At 37.4% G+C, this 18,138-nt stretch overlaps 1 protein-coding gene across 3 annotated transcripts; it reads right to left on the bottom strand.

The window, feature by feature from the left end:
* Positions 1-6,852: 6,852 nt before the first annotated feature.
* LOC140323688 (uncharacterized) lies at positions 6,853-17,830 on the bottom strand. Of its 3 annotated transcripts, none has more exons than XM_072400974.1 (3): positions 17,694-17,820; positions 15,622-15,782; positions 6,853-10,374 (listed from the first exon to the last, which is right to left on the bottom strand). In XM_072400974.1, the coding sequence occupies exon 3, from the start codon at positions 10,181-10,183 to the stop codon at positions 7,367-7,369; it is 2,817 nt and encodes a 938-aa protein (XP_072257075.1). In that variant the 5' UTR covers positions 10,184-10,374; positions 15,622-15,782; positions 17,694-17,820; the 3' UTR covers positions 6,853-7,366. The 3 variants fall into 3 exon arrangements, with proteins under 3 accessions (XP_072257075.1, XP_072257076.1, XP_072257074.1); XM_072400975.1 differs by lacking the exon at positions 15,622-15,782 and adding an exon at positions 13,180-13,245 and having other exon boundaries at positions 17,694-17,771; XM_072400973.1 differs by lacking the exon at positions 15,622-15,782 and having other exon boundaries at positions 17,694-17,830.
* Between the last annotated feature and the right edge of the window lie 308 nt (positions 17,831-18,138).

The raw sequence follows: 18,138 nt of genomic DNA on the forward strand, positions 1-18,138 counted from the left end.
TGTCACGTATCTCAGGAGGCTGTGGGGTGCTCCTTTTGTGCATGCCCAATCTCCGGCATGTGGAGAAGGGGCTTTCCTTCACTGTAAAAAAACAAATGCATGCCCAGTGAGATCACCACCTTTTCTTTACAGCCCTGCATCTCCGCAAGATCAGGCATTGTAGGAAGAATCTGTAAGAAGAGGGAGTAGATGGTATCTGGTGTCCAGTCCACACCGGGATGGAGAAGGAAGACTGAATGGCACAGGACCTATTGGCGCTAGGATCCACGGCTTTCCACCTATAACCATAAGTGTTAGGAGAAGAGTGCACACAAAATAGTTGTATTGTGTAGGATAGTGCATGTATTCTTTAAAATAAAGCTTCTTATCCTGGTATGTTATTTGCACCTTATGATAGTAGGATCCAGCTGCACATTTTGTTTTAGGACCTATGTAATGAAATTACAAATCCAAACCCTACCAAAATCCAAAATAATCTGATACAGCAATCACATTTAAATGTTTATTATTTATGAAATTATAATACAATATTGTTATTTAAATTTTAACGAAAATTAATTGGTAAAATTACAGCTATTATCTGCCTTTTAGAATATAAAATGAATTTAATTAGTCTATGGTATTCAGCATCAATATGAGAATGGGCTGCTATGCTGTAGAAAATCAGGTTAGGTAATTTAATTATATTTGCCATTAACTACTGTACACATTTCCCCAACATGGCAATTATTAATAGTGATGATGTTAAAAAACAAAAAGAAAAACAATTGGCCTTATGACCACCAGACCTTGTAGGGCAGACTTTCTCAACTTTTTTTACATGGAGAACCCCCCTGAAGTATTAACATTAGTGTGGGTGTTCACATTCGGGTTCTCCTTATATTCGACCCGAATATGGCTGTTCTAATTCAGATAGCCCTGACCTGAAAAACACGTGATTCGACTTTGTACAATTTGTGTGTAAAAAAATGTGTTAAAAAAAGAGGCTTTAATGGTAAAGTAATTTATTGAATGTGTGTGATTTGTGTAATGAACTTTTTTTTTTTTTACAGGTTATCCCACAATGACAGGATGATCCCACAATGACATCTCAAGCGTCATTAGGATTTTCTTTTCCCCAGCCAATCACAGGGCACTAGAGGTAAATGAATGGGGAGACTTGTCCTCATTTAGCCTCTAGTGCCCAGGGATCCTGTGGGACTCCTGTGTTTCTGGATAGAGAATCTCTCTCCAAGAACACATACTATAGTTAGTCAGCTGTCAGCTCTGCCCCGATTGCTCTTGCAGTTCTTCACAGTACCGAAAAAAACCCCCATATTTTGCCCCCTTTGATTTTATTGGTGTTCGAATTCGACGTTCGATCACCCGAACAATATCCCCCTATTCGATTGAATAGCTGTCAAATCGAACAGTGAGATATTCGACCAACACTAATTAACATAATTAAATATGACATACCTCTTCAATCATTTTGTATAAACCTAAAAGCATGCAGAGCTAAAAGAAGGACAGCTAATACCAATATTGAGATACATTTATGGATCTTTTTTACCTGCCAAAAATGTATAATTCTTTTCATCCAGTCCTAAAATTTACACATCCCTGACAGATGGCAAACCTAGGTTGATGACCTGACTTTTCTCTTCTGCAAAAGTAGAATTCAACATATAATCTTAATTTTACAATTTTGCCTTTATCACAGACATTACAATTAGAAGTTTGTATAGTAAAAAAATAAATCTAAAATTTTTGCTTATATATTTATCTTTTATCTCTAGCCCTGTAGCTGCTGCAGATGTTCCACTGTCCTCGCCCTATTCGGCTTGCTCCTACTTTCTGCTCATTTAAAAGAGCGCTCAAAACTCATTTTTTCAAACTTGCCTACCCATCTTCTTCTGTCTGCTAAACCCTCATTACTTCCCACCACTACAAATCGCCCATCCTATTGTGTGTGAAACTCCCCCATCTACTAGATGATAAGCTCTTCGGGGCAGGGTCCCCTCCTCCTGTATCACTGTCTGTATTAGTCTGTCATTTGCAATCCCTATTTAATGTACAGCGCTGCGTAATATGTTGGCGCTATATAAACCCTGTTTAATAATAATAATAATAATAATAATGTTTTTTTAATAGCCTCTCTAGTTGTACCCTTCTCTGGTCACAGAGAAAATTTGGCCTCACAGGAGATCTGGTACAAAGTATGTTGGGTGGTTTAGGACGTGACATATACAAGTTTGCAAGTTTTTAGGTGTTTCATGCTCTTCAATATTTGCATTGCAACGTTTCTGTAGGTGCATGGCAGGGTCATTCTAGCTTAGAAGTATTACTGTATTGATACAATGGAATTCACCACTGTACAATTGGATTTTCCACACCCAGTTTAGAAAGAATAGTATGTGTGCATAGAATTTATTTTGGAGCATTTTTTTTATTTGGTGTTTGCTTAGTAGTATCATACCTCCTAACTGTTGGAGAGGCAAAAGGGAAGCTAGACACAGGGAAGCTCAACATATGTAGAGAAATAATACACCTCTGCCGTGGCCCCATATTGCATTGCAACAAAAGTATATGCGAATAAATGATAGGTTAAACCAACAACTGTGTTACGTTTATATTAGCTTTTCACAAAAACAAATTGAATAATTTTGAGGCTGGATAAAATATTTATTGCAAAATAACCCTTTTAGAAGTGAATAATACATTTTTTAAAAGTTTATGGATCCACCCAAAAAAGAGGGACAACTGAGAAGAGTGATGGAGGGACTTGGCTCTGAAAGAGAAACAATCCCCCCAAATCAGAATCAGTTAGGACTGCCTTTGGAGATGAAAAAATGTCTTCCTAGAATGCCAAGAAGTCTACTTAAGCCGCATACTCACGTGCAATTCTTGTCGTTGGAAAGGATCTTTCACGATCCTTTCCAACGTCAAGAACCGCACGATGCATGAACGAGTGCTGTACATACTGCTCTATGGAGAGGGGTGGGGGAGAGCGACGGAGCGGCACCCCGCTGCGCGCTATCCCCCTTCCCTTGCATTAGGATTGCGCGTCGTACATCGTTCGTGGATCTGCCAGGACGGATCCATGGACGATGAACGACGCGAGCTGTACACACACCAGATTCTCGCCCGATATCTGGCCGAAGCCGATTATCGGGCAAGAAAAATTTGATGTGTGTACATAGCTTTACTCTCCTTCAAATGCCACTATGATCCCCATTTTTCTGCCGTCCTGTGTAGGACTAGAACTCAGCTGCCAGTTTTGTCTGGAGAGGGCAAGGAAGGAATGTAAGGTAGTGATTTTATTGAGTCGTTTTACACAGACTCTTTTTGTTCGCTCAGGAATGGACTGGAATATCTACTGGAATTCTTGCCAAAAGCAACACAAAGAAGTCTCCTAGATTGTTGCCTGTGCTGCTCTCATGCTGGCCTGGACCCAGACAATAACTGTGGCCTGACAATTTCTAACTCTTGCTCCTTGTTAATGTCTGAATTTATCCAGCAAGCCAACAAAAACAGAGAGTATTAGCAGATAACATATTTATGAGCCTCCAGGTGGGATGCAAGCAATGTTTAAAATACATTTAAAATACATCTCTGATTTCATACTCTGTGCTGTGTACTTTAAAAATAGGTCCACAAGACTCATATTTACTCCCAACACTCTATCCAACTGCTGGTGACACGGAAAGTTAACCACTAGTGTTGGTGTTAGAATTTGGGTTGTCCTTATATTCGACCCGAATATGGCTGTTTGATTTCGGATGGACCCGATCCGAAAAACAACGGCGCAAATTTGTGTGTAAAAACATTTGTTAAAAAAAAAAAAATAAAAATAATGTTAAAGTAATTTATTGAATGTGTGTGATTTGTTTACCTTTTTTTTTACAGGTTATCACACAATGACAGGATGTGCAGCCATGGGAATTCTCCTGTCAGTGTGGTATCCCCGGGCACTAGAGGCTAAATGAGGACAAGTCTCCCCATTCATCACCTCATTGGCTGAGGAAAGGTAAACTCTGATGTCAGCTCAAACGACATCAGGATTTTCCTTTCCCCAGCCAATCATAGCGTACTAGAGACCCATTTAGCCTCTAGTGCGGGGGATCTTCTCAATGAATGCGGCTGCATTCATTGAGAACAGTGTGTGACCTGTGGCACTAGAGGCTAATTAACAGATATTCTCAATGAATGCGGACGCTGACAGCTCCACTCTTCTGATTGCTGTTGCCGCCCTGTAGTATGTGGACTGTGTAGGGATGAGCATTCTTGCAAAAATTTCCTCGAAGTTCCGATGGGTTTGCGAAATTTCGCGAAACCATTGGAAATCACTATTGAAGGATTATCACGGCTGCGTTCATAAATACAGCCGTGGGACTCCTCCTGTCAGCAAGCCCTCATTCTAACCTGTAGTGCCCGGGGATCTCTCACTGGGAGGAGTTGTATGTTTTGATTCAGTATCTATGACAAAGGGCCTCATATTCTCCTAAATTAGGTTCTACCATTTGGCTTTTTGCAAACTATCTACCGTTATATTTGATTATTTTATTATATATTTAAAATATATTTTATTATTATTATTAAAATTAAAAGTGGCACCAAGACAACGTGCCTGAGGGAATAGCCAAATAACAGTGTTGTGAACAGTTAGAAATATGTCAGGGGAAGATTTTGTAGGTGGGGGAGGGAGAAAATTATTTTTGTTTTGTTCAGGTTAAGTTTCAGAAACCTATAAACCATCCCAACAAGTAAACTGCTTTATTATTTTTGCTCTTATTCTCCTAGAGAGAATAATATTTTGATTTAGTGTAGTTTAACAAAAAATAATATTCCAGCACTAGCAATGAACTCTATTGACGGTCTATTTTTACATATAAATCAATGTTTCACACAATAGAGACTTATTACTTTCATCACTTGCCACCATCTGATCTTCAATCATTCTAAATTGGATAGTAAAATCCCCTACCACTATGACTTTAATATTTATAATACTCTTGAATATTATGCATGTAATTTATTTCTCTTTGTTTAACAAATCCTTGCTCGCCATTCAAAACCATGGCAGAGAGTTTGTTCCTCGTAATACAGAGGTCATCCTCATTATGAACATCTGTACCAGCTTCTATCCACCCCTAGTATAGTATTGATTTCATCTCTCCTTTACTGTTTTTTTTCCAAAGCATCCCAAATAAAGACCCATAAGCTTCCACGCATTTCTGGGAGTAACGTATATGATTCTGTGTACAGTCAGCACATACCAGGTAATTGGAGACATGAAAGTACCATGTGGTGAATGCATATTGTACATTAGTAGCATAGTGTTTGAAAGAGTTTACATTGCTTTGGAATGGTTGTCCTTTCTCTAATAAAGGATTAAAGAATAAGGTATGGCACACAAAATATATTTTTTTCTTTATTTCTTGTTAATGCTCACCAAAACTGTTTGGTTTCAGTGGCATTGAGTACGTTTGAATTCATTCAACCAATAACCCATTGCGTTTATTTTTAGTCATGTTCACAAATGATTGGAAAGATTTTAACACGGTGTTTCATAAGACCTATATATATACAAGTCTTTCTGCTGTTGAGCTAAAATTAAATCATCCAAAAGCAAAAGAAACTTTAAAGTGTATGTTACCCTAATGACCCCACTGGCAGGTTGCTGGTAACCTAGGACCCTTTGGTAAAGGCTTAATCTTTCTTATAAAAAGCAATCCCCTGCTTTCCATCTTCTCTATCTCCCCTTATACTTTTTGTTTAGAAGCAGCTTTAGTTTGATTGCTTGATTGCTAAGTGTCATAGTGACTATGAAAGGTCCTGTATCACACAAAATGTTTCACCATAACCTTCTTTGCAACATTAAAACTAATTGAACACTTGTCATGATGCTTTTTGCTTCTAGTTGCAATATTATTTGCCGCAAAGTGTAAATACCCCTGTACCTGTTTATGCAACTGTACCAAATATTTGTCCCCACATCATTTTCCATCAGAAGAATCTGGTCACCCAGGTGGCTGAGGTGACCGTATTCCCCCGTAATAACTCATAAGCGCTTAACAGAATACCTGTCAGCCATGATCCCCATATAGCCATTAGGATTGGGGTAGCAGTTATCAGTCCTGTTATGGATGTGTAGTAGAAGAATGTGGAAGGTATAACAAGCCCTGTGTGTAACAGTGGACAATGTGTGCAGGAAGAAATTGTGAAGAGTATGATAGCAGGCAATGTGTACAGCACATGGCTCTGAATGTGCAGAAGGTTATAGTGGGGAAAATATATGCAGACAAGGAGCTGGAGGGCATGGAAACAGCACAAATCAGAACAGTTTACCTTTGGATTCACAATTAGAGGTTACAGTTCAGGCCTGATACAAATCAGATTAGAGCAGCTAAAGTTAGAGCAGGTTATTCTGGGACAGTAGAGATGGTAGAGTGTGTCAGCACTCTGTATACTGCTACTCCACTCTTCACTATCACCATTAAGGTGGTCTGCAGGCTCCAAAATGAGTGGGGATTTAAAAAATAAACAAGAGGAGCTTGCCAGTGAAAGCAGGGTGTTAGCAGGTACTGTTTAATAGGGTCCATGAGCAGTGGAGGTATTGTTAAAGCATGGGAGACTGGATAGGTCTTTGTTGGGAATGGTTACAAAGAAAATGGGTCAGTGGAGCTGAGATTTCCAGTAGACCAGAGCAAGTGGAAGTCACACTGATATTTAGTGTGGAGCATTAGGTAAAAATGAGGTAGTATCTCAGATGCTGAGGGTTTAAGGACATGGACGGAAAATAAGTGTTTGCAGTGCATAATGTGTTTGCTTTCCTTTTAAACTGTCTAAAAGTAAATGAAAGTTCAAATGTTTATATCAAACAATTTATTTTTTCCAGAATATATACTTTAGTCCTGAACATAATACATATATGAGTATAATAACAAATCTACACCAGTCAATAATGTGCCTTTACTAGCAAGCAAAAAGTATCCAGGTTTGAGGGGTTTGGGTTCTTAACTTGAAGGGACAATAGGAAAATGCCCCTCTGTTAGAAAGGTGAATTCCAGCCAAAATGAACAATTTAAAAAATAAAACAAAGACTAGATTTTTTTTTTGTGCTGTCTCGAATGATGGCTAGCTTTATATAACTCACTTCCTCTGATCCCAGGTCATCCATGAACCAACCAGGCTGTAACTAGGCATCAACATAGTGCTTCCTACTTTGGACATTGCTGCCCCTTTGTACAGGGATTGCAAGACATTGACATTAAGTGAAATATACTTATACTGCTGACATAAAATAACACATTTAATGATGTATTAATGTTTAAAGAACTGTAATAATGTGTGTTTTTATGTATGTGCCAAAATTTATATAGCCCTACCTATCATCTTCTACTTCCAATGTCAAAGCTTGGTTCACCATATGCCAAAAGAGTGCTGTAGCATTAATGTCTTTAGGCCACAAAAGATATGTCTTCTTTTTTAACACCCTTCTAAACTGATGGTAGACGGAAAGTCTATGATGGGGGATATGTTCCAAAAAGAGTAAAATCAAGACATCACTATGTTCGTCAAAAAGGCGGTAACTGGCCACTTGCATTTCCTTTGAGCACCATTCACTACCTAAGTAGTGTCTACTAATCACACATATTGTTTTGCGACTGCAATAAATATTATCAATAATATTGTCCACAATGGCTTTTCCTGGTTCAAAGTCTCGATGATGAAGACAGAGCTTCCAGTGGTAAGTTTTTTCAAGGTTTGGTATGAGTTCATTAAAAACCCATTCTTCATCATGACAATTGTATGAAATGAAGGCATCGTACTCATAGCTTTGTCTCCTCCTTTTGTGTCTTTTTTCATGTAAATAACCAAGGACAATGTAATAAAAATAAACAACTTGCCATCTCCACAATTTCCATACTGTTGAAGACAACATCCAAATGCTAATAAACAATGAAGTAGACAGAAATAGTTCAAAGTCGTAACTAGGACCACAGTAATCAGTGCTGAATGTTGCCAGTCTCTGTCCTTCATTAGATGGGGGGTACGCACATCGATAATCATAGAAACTAAGTACTTGGGTCTTTGAGTCATCTCTGACCCAATCAATAAACCACTTGTTGTCACAGCTGCAAAGCATTGGGTTATCACTCAAGTCCAGGAACTTAAGAGAAGGCAGTGCTTTAAGTTGCATTTCATTGAAGGTTTTTATTTGGTTACCTGCAGCTCGAAGAAGATTTAACTTGGAAAAGATTAATCCAACCAAAAAGTCAAGCGATGCGAGATTCATATGTTTTAGATGAAGTTCAGTTAAATTACAAACTGGCTTTAACAGATGTGGATCCAGAACTGATATAGGATTATTGCTTATATCAAATTCTCTTATCTGAGGAATGTATGATAGCACATTGCTGTCAATGGTGGACAGTGCTAGATTGCCTAACCGAACCTTGTATAAAGATACCAAGCCTTCAAGTAAGTTGACTGGTAAATTCCTCATTCCGTTGTGACCCTGGCTGTTAAGAGTGATTATCTTTAATGATTTTAAAGCTTGAAATGGTGGTACGGTTAGTTTTGCTGATGATTCGTATTCTATGTTATTGCTGAAAAGTTGTAGTTCTCCAAGAGATTCCAGTCCTTGGAAGGTATTATTTGGAAAAGATTCTTTTGTTAATTTATTGCCTCCAAGTAGTAGCGTTTGCAGGTTTTCAAGACCTTTGAAAGCTCCTGGTTCTATATCTTTTATCTGATTGTCTATCAGATTGAGGAATTTTAAAGAGGTTAAGTTTTGAAATGTATTTGCTGAGAGAAAACTTAACTTATTTGATTTTAGTATTAGGGTCTGAAGATTTTTGAGATTGGTTCCAAATGATTTAGAAATATCAAGGAGATAGTTTTGCCCCAAGTCTAAATGTTCCAGATGCCAAATCATAGGTGAGGAGGAGTGAAAATCACTAATCTTGTTTTCAGACAGATCTAGATCTTTTAGTTTGCTGAACGATTTTGTGTCATTTAAATGGACTTCTGTGAGATGGTTGGAGCTAAGGTTCACTTTTTTTAGGCTGGTCATCTGGGATAGGACACTAGGAAGAGCAATTAATTTATTACTGGCCAATGTTAGCTGCTCAAGAGAAGTCAGGTGGTCAAAGACAGATTCAGGTAGATGCACAAAATGATTTTCAGATATGTCTAGAAATGTTAATCCAGAACAGTTTTGAAAAGTGTTTTTTTGAAATGCACTGTAATTATTACACTGAAGATAAAGAGTTTGAAGTTTGGTTTGTCTAAGGCATAGTTCTTGGATAATATGATCAGAATAAGTTAAGCTTAAATGACCAATGTTAACTTCTTGCAATACACTACAGTTTAGAGTCTGTAACACCTTTATTATAGTTTGAGCACTCCAACTTACACCTTGCATAAATATCCTCTTTAGTCCCCTTAGAAAGCAAGAATCTTTAACTGTCCATGTAAGAGGAGGGCCAGAAAATGAGATATTTAAGGATATAAGACCCTTTAGGACATCAGAATTAAAACTGACAGAAGCAAGTGGATTTCTGGATATGTCAATTGTATGGAGTGAACTAGAAACATTTTCAAGCTCAGATGAATGGAAGTTTTGAAGGCTAATGTTTGCAATTACTATTTTTGCCAAACTACTTGTTTGAAAAACTGAACGTAGAGATCCAAGCGTCTGAAGCGGGTTAGATGACAACTCAAGCACCTCCAGATGTTTGAAAGGAGAAAAGGCCATTGGAAGTATAGATGCAATACTGTTATTGTTCAGTAACAAAGTGGTAAGATTCTGCAGACCTTCAAAAATGCTCTTATTTAGCATCATTAAATTGTTATTATTGAGATTAAGTTCTTTAAGTGCATTTAACTTCTTAAAACTACCCCTCTCAATGACATGGATATTGTTGTTTGATACATTTAGTTGTTGAAGATTAGTGAGATTGCTAAAATCAGCTGTCTGTATAACTTTGATCCTGTTGAAAGAAATATCAAGAATGGATGTTGATGGAGGCAGATTCTTGGGTACATGTTCTAAGCCTCTTTTGTAGCACAAAACTTTGGGATCTTTCTGACCATGAACGTCACATCCTCGTATTGCAAAGCAGTGTCCTTGTTGAATGGAGGAAAATATGACAAGCCATAGTAATGAAAAAAACATTTCTACGAACTGAACCATTGGAAGCAGTAAGAAAAGTAAGTAATGGTAAGAAAAGCAATCTGGGATAAGGAAAACGTACAGAACTGCTGGATTTCCTTCCACCCAAAAATACAGTGCACATTCAGGAAAAGCCAAAATCTCACTATTTGTTTTTAGATACTCTTAGACATGTTCCAGCTGCGTGCCATTTGACCATGAGGCCCCATTTCCTGAAAAACAAATAAAAAAGAAAAATTATTAGGATTCTATTTTTAAACAGTATATTGCTACTTTCAGGTATTTTTCCCCTACAAGTCAAACCTATTTTTGTGTATGATATGGAATAAATAATTTAGTGTGCTTTGGGATGATGCATAAAAGATAAAACATTTTCAGTTTTATTACAGGGTACTAACAGAAAACTTTTGGTCTCAAAAATTACCCATTTTGTAGAAATTACCATCATAAAATAATATGGCTCCAGATTTGGTTGGGAAAAACAGCTAATATTAGTATACTACCACCTATGTGAACATAATAGGATTAGGTATAGAGGATTTTAAGAAGAAGTAGGTTGGCTTAAAAGCAAGGGAAAAAAAGATTTAGTACGGCACAAAATTTTAAGGCAAAGGACAAAAAATGGCATGTTTATGCCAGAAATGGGCTTTCCTGGATGCTGAAGCCCATGTCAAAAGACATACTTAGTCCCACTAAAGAGGTGCCACAGAGGCAGCGCCAGCAGTGCTAGAGCTATAGACTGGAAAATTTTTTTCTCGAGAAAATCATTACGATCCCTGGCACTAGAGGTTAATTAACCTCTAGTGCCCCGGGATTGCAGTGGGTTCTCAGGGCTGCATTCATTCTTGCATCCCTGGGAATCCTCCTGTTTGCGATCCCCAGGCACTAGAGGTTAACTGGGACAAGTCTCCCCATTCAAAACCTCTAGTGCTCTCTGATTGGCTGAAGAAAGCAAGAACGGACAAATTTGCAATAAGATCGAGTTTAAAATCTCGCTCGCACATCCCTAGTATTGACATGGGTAATCATAGCAACAGTAACTTAATCACTTCATATTTCCCATAAAAAGAGGAAGTGACTTTGAGGTCACAAGACTAATACATTTCATTCCATCACTAATGGACAACTGTGGTCTGCCCATACTCCTTACCAATAGGCGCAGATCCAGTTAGATGATGAATCGAGGGCAGAGAATGCTGTCAGATGCAGTACCCAACCCTCCTACATACTGATGCCATATTTACCACTACATGTGACCTATAATAGGGTTTTAAAATTGCATATGCCATGATCTACATACTACATTAAATATCAGGTAGAATACAATGCTTCTAAGGATTAAGTATAAAGTAGCAAACAGGCTGTTTTTTAGTCCCATTTACTAAAAAATGTGAAAAAGTGGCAATCTGGCTACAATGCAAGACTATGTGCCACTTTCTAGCACTTTAATATGGGGATATCAGCTAGAATGTGTGGTGATCAGTCACTTAATCAGGCAATTGAGGTTTCTGATCAACAATTTGGCGTAAATACAGTATAACGATCAAAGCAGTGGTTACCACCATAAAAAATCTGATTGCCCTTTTATAAATATGGCAGTTTAAAGTGTCGATCAGATTTAAAAAATAGCAAAGACATTGATATCTCCTATTTAATCATTTCTTTATAAATAGGCCTCCTAAAGACCCTCGGGCACTGTACGCTGCCTGGTTCACAAGGTCATACATATTGCTACTTTATATATGTTAGGGTGACGTTTTTACCTTAAGGAACATGACTGATGCCACGGTGCATGTGAAAGTTAGAATGAAAAGGAGGTGAATTACAACATTTACTAGGAACTGTACATCCTGTAACCATTCCCTTCGCCTTCAATAAACATTTGGTCTCCAACATAAAGCACAGAACTGCGGAGTACTTTCCTAAACAGGGTGGATCTCAGATTTTTTTCCTTACTATTCTCCATCTAGAGTTATATGCTGGTCAGAGTATAGGAACCAAGCACACCCTCCAAAGATAAAAGGGGAAACACTTTCTGGGCTTACTAATGAAATTACTTCCCTAATTCCTCCAAGATCTGAAGCAACTCAGTCTGTTTTCTGGCTTCCTTAGGTCAACTCCCTCACCACTCTCAGTTTCCATTTCTAACTCCTTCATTGAATCACAGAAATAGAAATTCAACTACCCCACTTTAATTTCCTCTCACATCCTGCTTTTGTGACAACTCCAACATTTTAGATTTCTCACTGTTTCCAATTACCCTACTTTAATTGCTGATTTAGCCTTCTATATATACGTATGAATACTTGATGTTGATATTGTATCCTATGCATGCATAAAACAAACATTTCCTAGTTGTATCAATAACTTTCCTTCTGATGCCTTTTTTCATTTGGGTTGTAATTAACTTCAATTAAATTCTGTTGTGAAGTACAAGATACTGATATCGTGTGCTTTTTTTTTTTTTACCATGTTGTGGGTCGCACAGAATATCTGACTTATAGGGCCTAGGCTTTCCAAGGCTGGAGAGAATACACGTTAATTAGTGAACCTGGATGATTCAGCAAACCTGAAATTAATTTTTTCAAGTCATTTGCTATTTGTTAGCAAATGTTTTCAATCCTGGACCCAGATCCATTCCAGATTTTTTGGATCACCCAGATTGACTGATAAAAGTATATCCTCTCTAGTCTTAAATCAGGCCCATAGACAGAACTCCTAGTGGTATTGTTGCTTTACACCCATTCAGTCTGCCTAGGGGCATGAAGTTATAACTCTTTCCTGATGTATAGACCCCTGCAACAAATTCAGCTCAGACTGGGAAAAAGGACAGTAACACATTTTGTGACTTGCTGGACAAAACTTTATTAATGATGGACTGAAGGACCAAAAATGTTATTTGCTTGGGACTTGCAAATGGATATGGTTCAAGGAAAGACAGAACTCTGGCTGTATGGTTTAACATAAAGAATGTCCTAATGTTAGTATAGAGTACACCCACCAATTTCACCTCTTACCTTTTCCACTGCTTCTATCTCCTTACCTTCTTTCCTCTTTCTTCTAAATAGTATTCACGTCTACCCCTATGTGTAAATTAACCAAACCATTAATTTAAGATCCATTGGTCCCTCAATAAAATAATCTCAGAGAGAAACAGAACACATTCTATACTGTGTTTAAATATTATGGCGTGCCATTGTACCTGCTTGTAAACTGTATTTATTTAACGTTATGACAAATAATATGAAGGTCAGCTCATATGCTAAGAGTGATTCATGCAAATATACAGATAAGGGGTCACAATGTTTCCTTACAGCTACATATTGTATTAGGTGAGTAGCTGAGTAGGATTATGGAGCAGTGTACTTGCAGTAGGAAAAAAAAAATAGGAAATGTGCATAAACATATATATATATATATATATAGGTACAGCATATGTTTTTTTTCACCAGATAAGCATTTTATAGGAGAAATCCAGGATGGTTCATAAAGTAATATTAAGGAATTAATTGCTTTGAAACAACCGCTGTTTTTACAATAGAGGTCTGGAAGGCTGCAAAAAACTTGCTGTCCCTAGGGGCATGTCACATGAGTGATCCTGACACTGGCAATTTGTCTATGAAATCGCTCCTGCATGCATTGCCAGTAACATTGCTTCACCATCACTGATAATTGTGATTCTGCAGAGTTTTGGACCGGCTAGAGAGTGATTTCACAGAGCTTAATACTGACGTATTGGTAGCTGTTGACATAACCCTTAGAAAAAGGCTTTCAATGCCAACATTGTAAACTTTGAAAATGATTTTATCCACAACACTTATGAACACAGAGATGACAGTTTGTTTTAAAGGCCTTTTTATGCTTTTTCTGACAATGCTTTAGGGCTTTACTTTAGGACTGATTCATACCTTGGGATTTCCTTTAAACATGTTTCAATGTACATTAAACATGATGCACAATGTGTATATTGAACTGTACTTTTTATAGTTTCAATCCTGGATGACCAGTGAAGTGGATCTTTCATACAGGCCTGTTTTCCTATCCACCAATTAATGTGTCCAATGTTATTATAACTTTTTTATACTATTATACTACAAATTCACTGACCCCACAAATTCACCCTTGAAATGGGTAAGGGCAGGTTCAGATCTGCCTCTGGATGGACCTCTCTAGCCATTAAACACTATACAGCAGTGCGGTTTCTTAAGTACGATTCTAACTTTTACTGATCTGTATATTGGGTGACTTATAAAGCAATGTTTTAGCTAGTAAGAAAGCCCCCAAATTTCACACAACCAATTTGTTTTGAGGGGAACAGACAAGTATTGCTAAGAGTTACTTTACAGAAGGAACATACTATCCTTACAATGTTATAACCACAAGATTTACTCCTGTGATAGTCTCACCTGGGAATGTTTGAGGGAATGTCAGATTTTCTGTTTAATTTATAGATCTTAGTTGTAAATGAATACAGGTATGCACTTGATATATTACACACAATGCAATCCCCACCTGGCTGATAGCCCCCTAAAACATACACTGCACTCCTTACCTGTCTGATGATTCCTTCTTCATTACTGTCTCCAGTACACAGTACTATAGGTCCTGCCCTCATCTTGCTAGTCCTTTATGTTTCATACATATTCATGTTCTATCTGCAGAACTTTCACTTTTAGTTTGTTTATATACATCCACCTCCCTTGATAATCATCTTCCTGAAATCCCAGCCCTGCATCACTGCTTTGTTACAGCTTCATCTGTGCAGTTGCTGCTAAAGTGGAAATTATGGGGCTTAAAATGCCCCTGACTCTGCTGTACCCAGTATTTTCAAACATTGCAGAGCTTACATAAAAAATAAAATCTGGGTAGCAGTGACCATAACATGATTTCCTGCAACATAAGTTGCAAATGAAAACGTAAACGAAGCAAAAACGAAAAAGATAAAAAAATTCTAGGAGCAAAATTTCCACTGCTAAGGGATACTCTGAATGATTTGGACTATAAGGGAATATTACCTTCAAAGAACACAACAGAAATGGGAATGGTTCAAAAACACACTGCAAATAATATTGGGCAGTAAATTTGAGAGATAAAGTAAAATCTTTGTTAAAAAAAAAGCCATAACGAATATAAAAAGGACATTCTAAAAATATTAAAATTAAGGATTACCTGTATCTTTTGAAATTGATATGGAATAATACAAAAAATGTAAAAGGGAATTCAAATATGCAAAAATTCAAAACGGAAAGCAGGTTGCAAAAGTAAGACAAGCTCCTGAATTCTTTTAAATATAATAGGGGTTGGTGACTGGGGATAAAGAAAAGGCAAATGTAATAAAACACATTTTTCAGGTGTGTGTATTAACCTCCCAACCGCTAACCCCGTACTTTTCCGTGCAAAAAATATTTGCAACTATCGATAACCCCGTACTTTTCCGACTATATTAAAATCTCACTTACCTGGTCCCGCTGTGCTCATCCAACGTCGGGTTCGTGTTCCAGCGTCGTCCTCCAGCGTCGATCTCCCTCTCCAGCGTCGGGTGCCGTCTCCTATACCAGCGGGACCGGTAAGATGCCGGCCGGCGGACCACAAGATGCCGGCCGGCTTGGACGGTTGGACACTAGGGAGGTGATTTAGAAAAATATATTACTATACACTATACCGAATTATCGCATTTTCAGTATTTTTCATTTATTTATGTATTCTTGTTTAAGCTGATTTTTGTGTTTTTCCTTTAATTTTATTAAAAGTAATTTTTTTTTTTTTTTTACATGATTGTGTGTTTCAAACATTTTTTATATTCATTATATCTACTAGACCCCTATTCGGACATATTTCTGTAAGTTACAGGTCTACAATTTAAAAAAAAAATTAACGTAACGCTCAGGTGGTTAAAAGAAAAATGGTGGAGCTCAGGTGCAAAATATGAATAATATTGTTATAACCTTAAAGCAGAAACTAAACTAAAAAAAAACAAAAAAAAAAAACAACAACTCACCTTTACTTCCGTAGATCCCTCGATCCCTGCAGAGGTTTCCTGGATCAATCCAGGAAACCTCCCCAAGAAATCCAGGAGGAAGCCAAGGGTGCCACCATCTTCTTTTCTTTTCGTCCTGCTTCTGCCTACTCTTTTTTTCCCCATTTACTGCAGACTACGTCACCCGATCCCAAACTGCGCAGGTGCTTTATTACTCTATTTTGTCCACATATTGGTCAGTCATAGCAGTTTTGAGCCCTTGGGGTTCATTTAAAGCGGACCTAAATTAAAATTTTCCTTTACTTATAAGGTTAGACAACTCTGGTCAGCATGGGACCAGATCCAGGAGAGCTCTGGAGAAATTAAGGGATCTGCGGAAGTAAAGGTGAGTGAGTTTGTTTTTTAAGTTTAGTTTCTCTTTAAGTCTATGAAAGTGGCTGAAGAAAGCTTTTCAGTCTGTATTCAATCTGTTTTATTTTTTTGATTTTGAGAGAGCTTAGTGATTTCCTTTTTTAACAGTAAAATGCTAGGAAACCACTTGTTTTATCTGTTCGTTTAAACAAGCCCTAAATCTTGTGTATAGATGGTATGTAAATGTTTTAAACTTAAAGTTCAATTTGACTTTAAAATATTAAATGCTATATAAAATTTAAGTTAATGGGTTTAGAGCTACTTAAATTAAACAAAATATGGTCCACAGTAAACTATTTTTACTTATACCACCCTGCCTATGAGTTAAAATATATTTAGGGTACTTAAAAAAATGACTAATTGAAGGCCCCAAGTGTGCTAAGTGTGAATATTATTGTGGTGTGCAAAGTGGTCAAATAATTATTGTTAGATAATTTTGTATGTGCCAAAAACTGAACATTTGTTCTGATAACAAAGGTTTAGATCTCTGAACTTCAAAGCTTTCCTGATAAAGATGTCATAGTTATCATCGTTAACTTTATGTTCTGATTACACAACTATAAATCTCCCATGAGATTGTCTGTCTTGCATGTGATTTATCACTAACAATTATTGCCTATGTACACTGTTCAATCACAGGCCAGGGGCAGGTAGGTGACCTAGCTTTATTGCCTTACTGCACTACTACAAAAATCAGGTTGCAGGCTCTCTGCCCACTGGCATCAGTGTGTAAGCCTTTGGAGTGCATGGATAGATATGGAAATCCTTTGGCAAGTTAAACAGCTCCCATATGTGTTAAAGTATTATCCCATATTTCCCTTAAAGTACACAAATCTTCCCATAAGAAAGTTCCTGTTTTTGTCTGAAGCAGCTGTACGCCAAGCAAGAACATGATTTTGATGATTCTATTACCCTTTTAGCACACAATTCCTTCTCTAGTATATAGCCGCACTTAAACAGGGTAAGAGTTCATTGCTGTAATATATTGCTCATTTCTGAAATGCTGTTACACTGCAGTTATGAATTTGCTTAGTGTAACTAGGATTCAAAGTTCAAATCTGCAAAGCACAATTATTTCTACATGATATTACTCAATGATTGTAAAAGTCATTTGTAATAAAAAATAAAGAAAGCATATCTCACCAATGTTAGGCAGCAGGCAGATTGTATGAAATGAAAGTGCAGGGTTTCTAAAGCAGAGCTGAGCTGATCATGTAATTTAAGTATAGTGTGCGGAGTAGAAAGGTGCAGCACAGAAACCTGATTCAAGTCACTTCCGCAGTGCTGCCAAACAATGACAACTTTTTAATGATTGCAAAATCCATTTCACAGCATCCTCTTTTTGCTGAAATAAAATAAATGCAGCTGGGCAGTAATTTTACAGTTAACCATTTAAATAAATGTGATTTATTAGGTATGTAAAATCAAATTTAGAGCCAGATTTAAAGTGCACCTGCAAAAATTATAAATTTTCTATTGAATCAGACACATCTAGGAATCCTAAATGTGCCTAAGCAGCCCCCACCCCCTCAGTCTTGATCATGACCAGCGCAACTCAGACTTTTGCCCAGCCCAAAATTACCCCCTC

This window comes from Pyxicephalus adspersus, chromosome 2, assembly GCF_032062135.1.
Source record: "Pyxicephalus adspersus chromosome 2, UCB_Pads_2.0, whole genome shotgun sequence".
Classification (NCBI taxonomy): domain Eukaryota; kingdom Metazoa; phylum Chordata; class Amphibia; order Anura; family Pyxicephalidae; genus Pyxicephalus; species Pyxicephalus adspersus.

What these genes read in the sequence shown, in the direction of transcription:
- LOC140323688 (XM_072400973.1), bottom strand. Translation starts at nt 10,183, where the DNA reads ATGGTTCAGTTCGTAGAAATGTTTTTTTCATTACTATGGCTTGTCATA.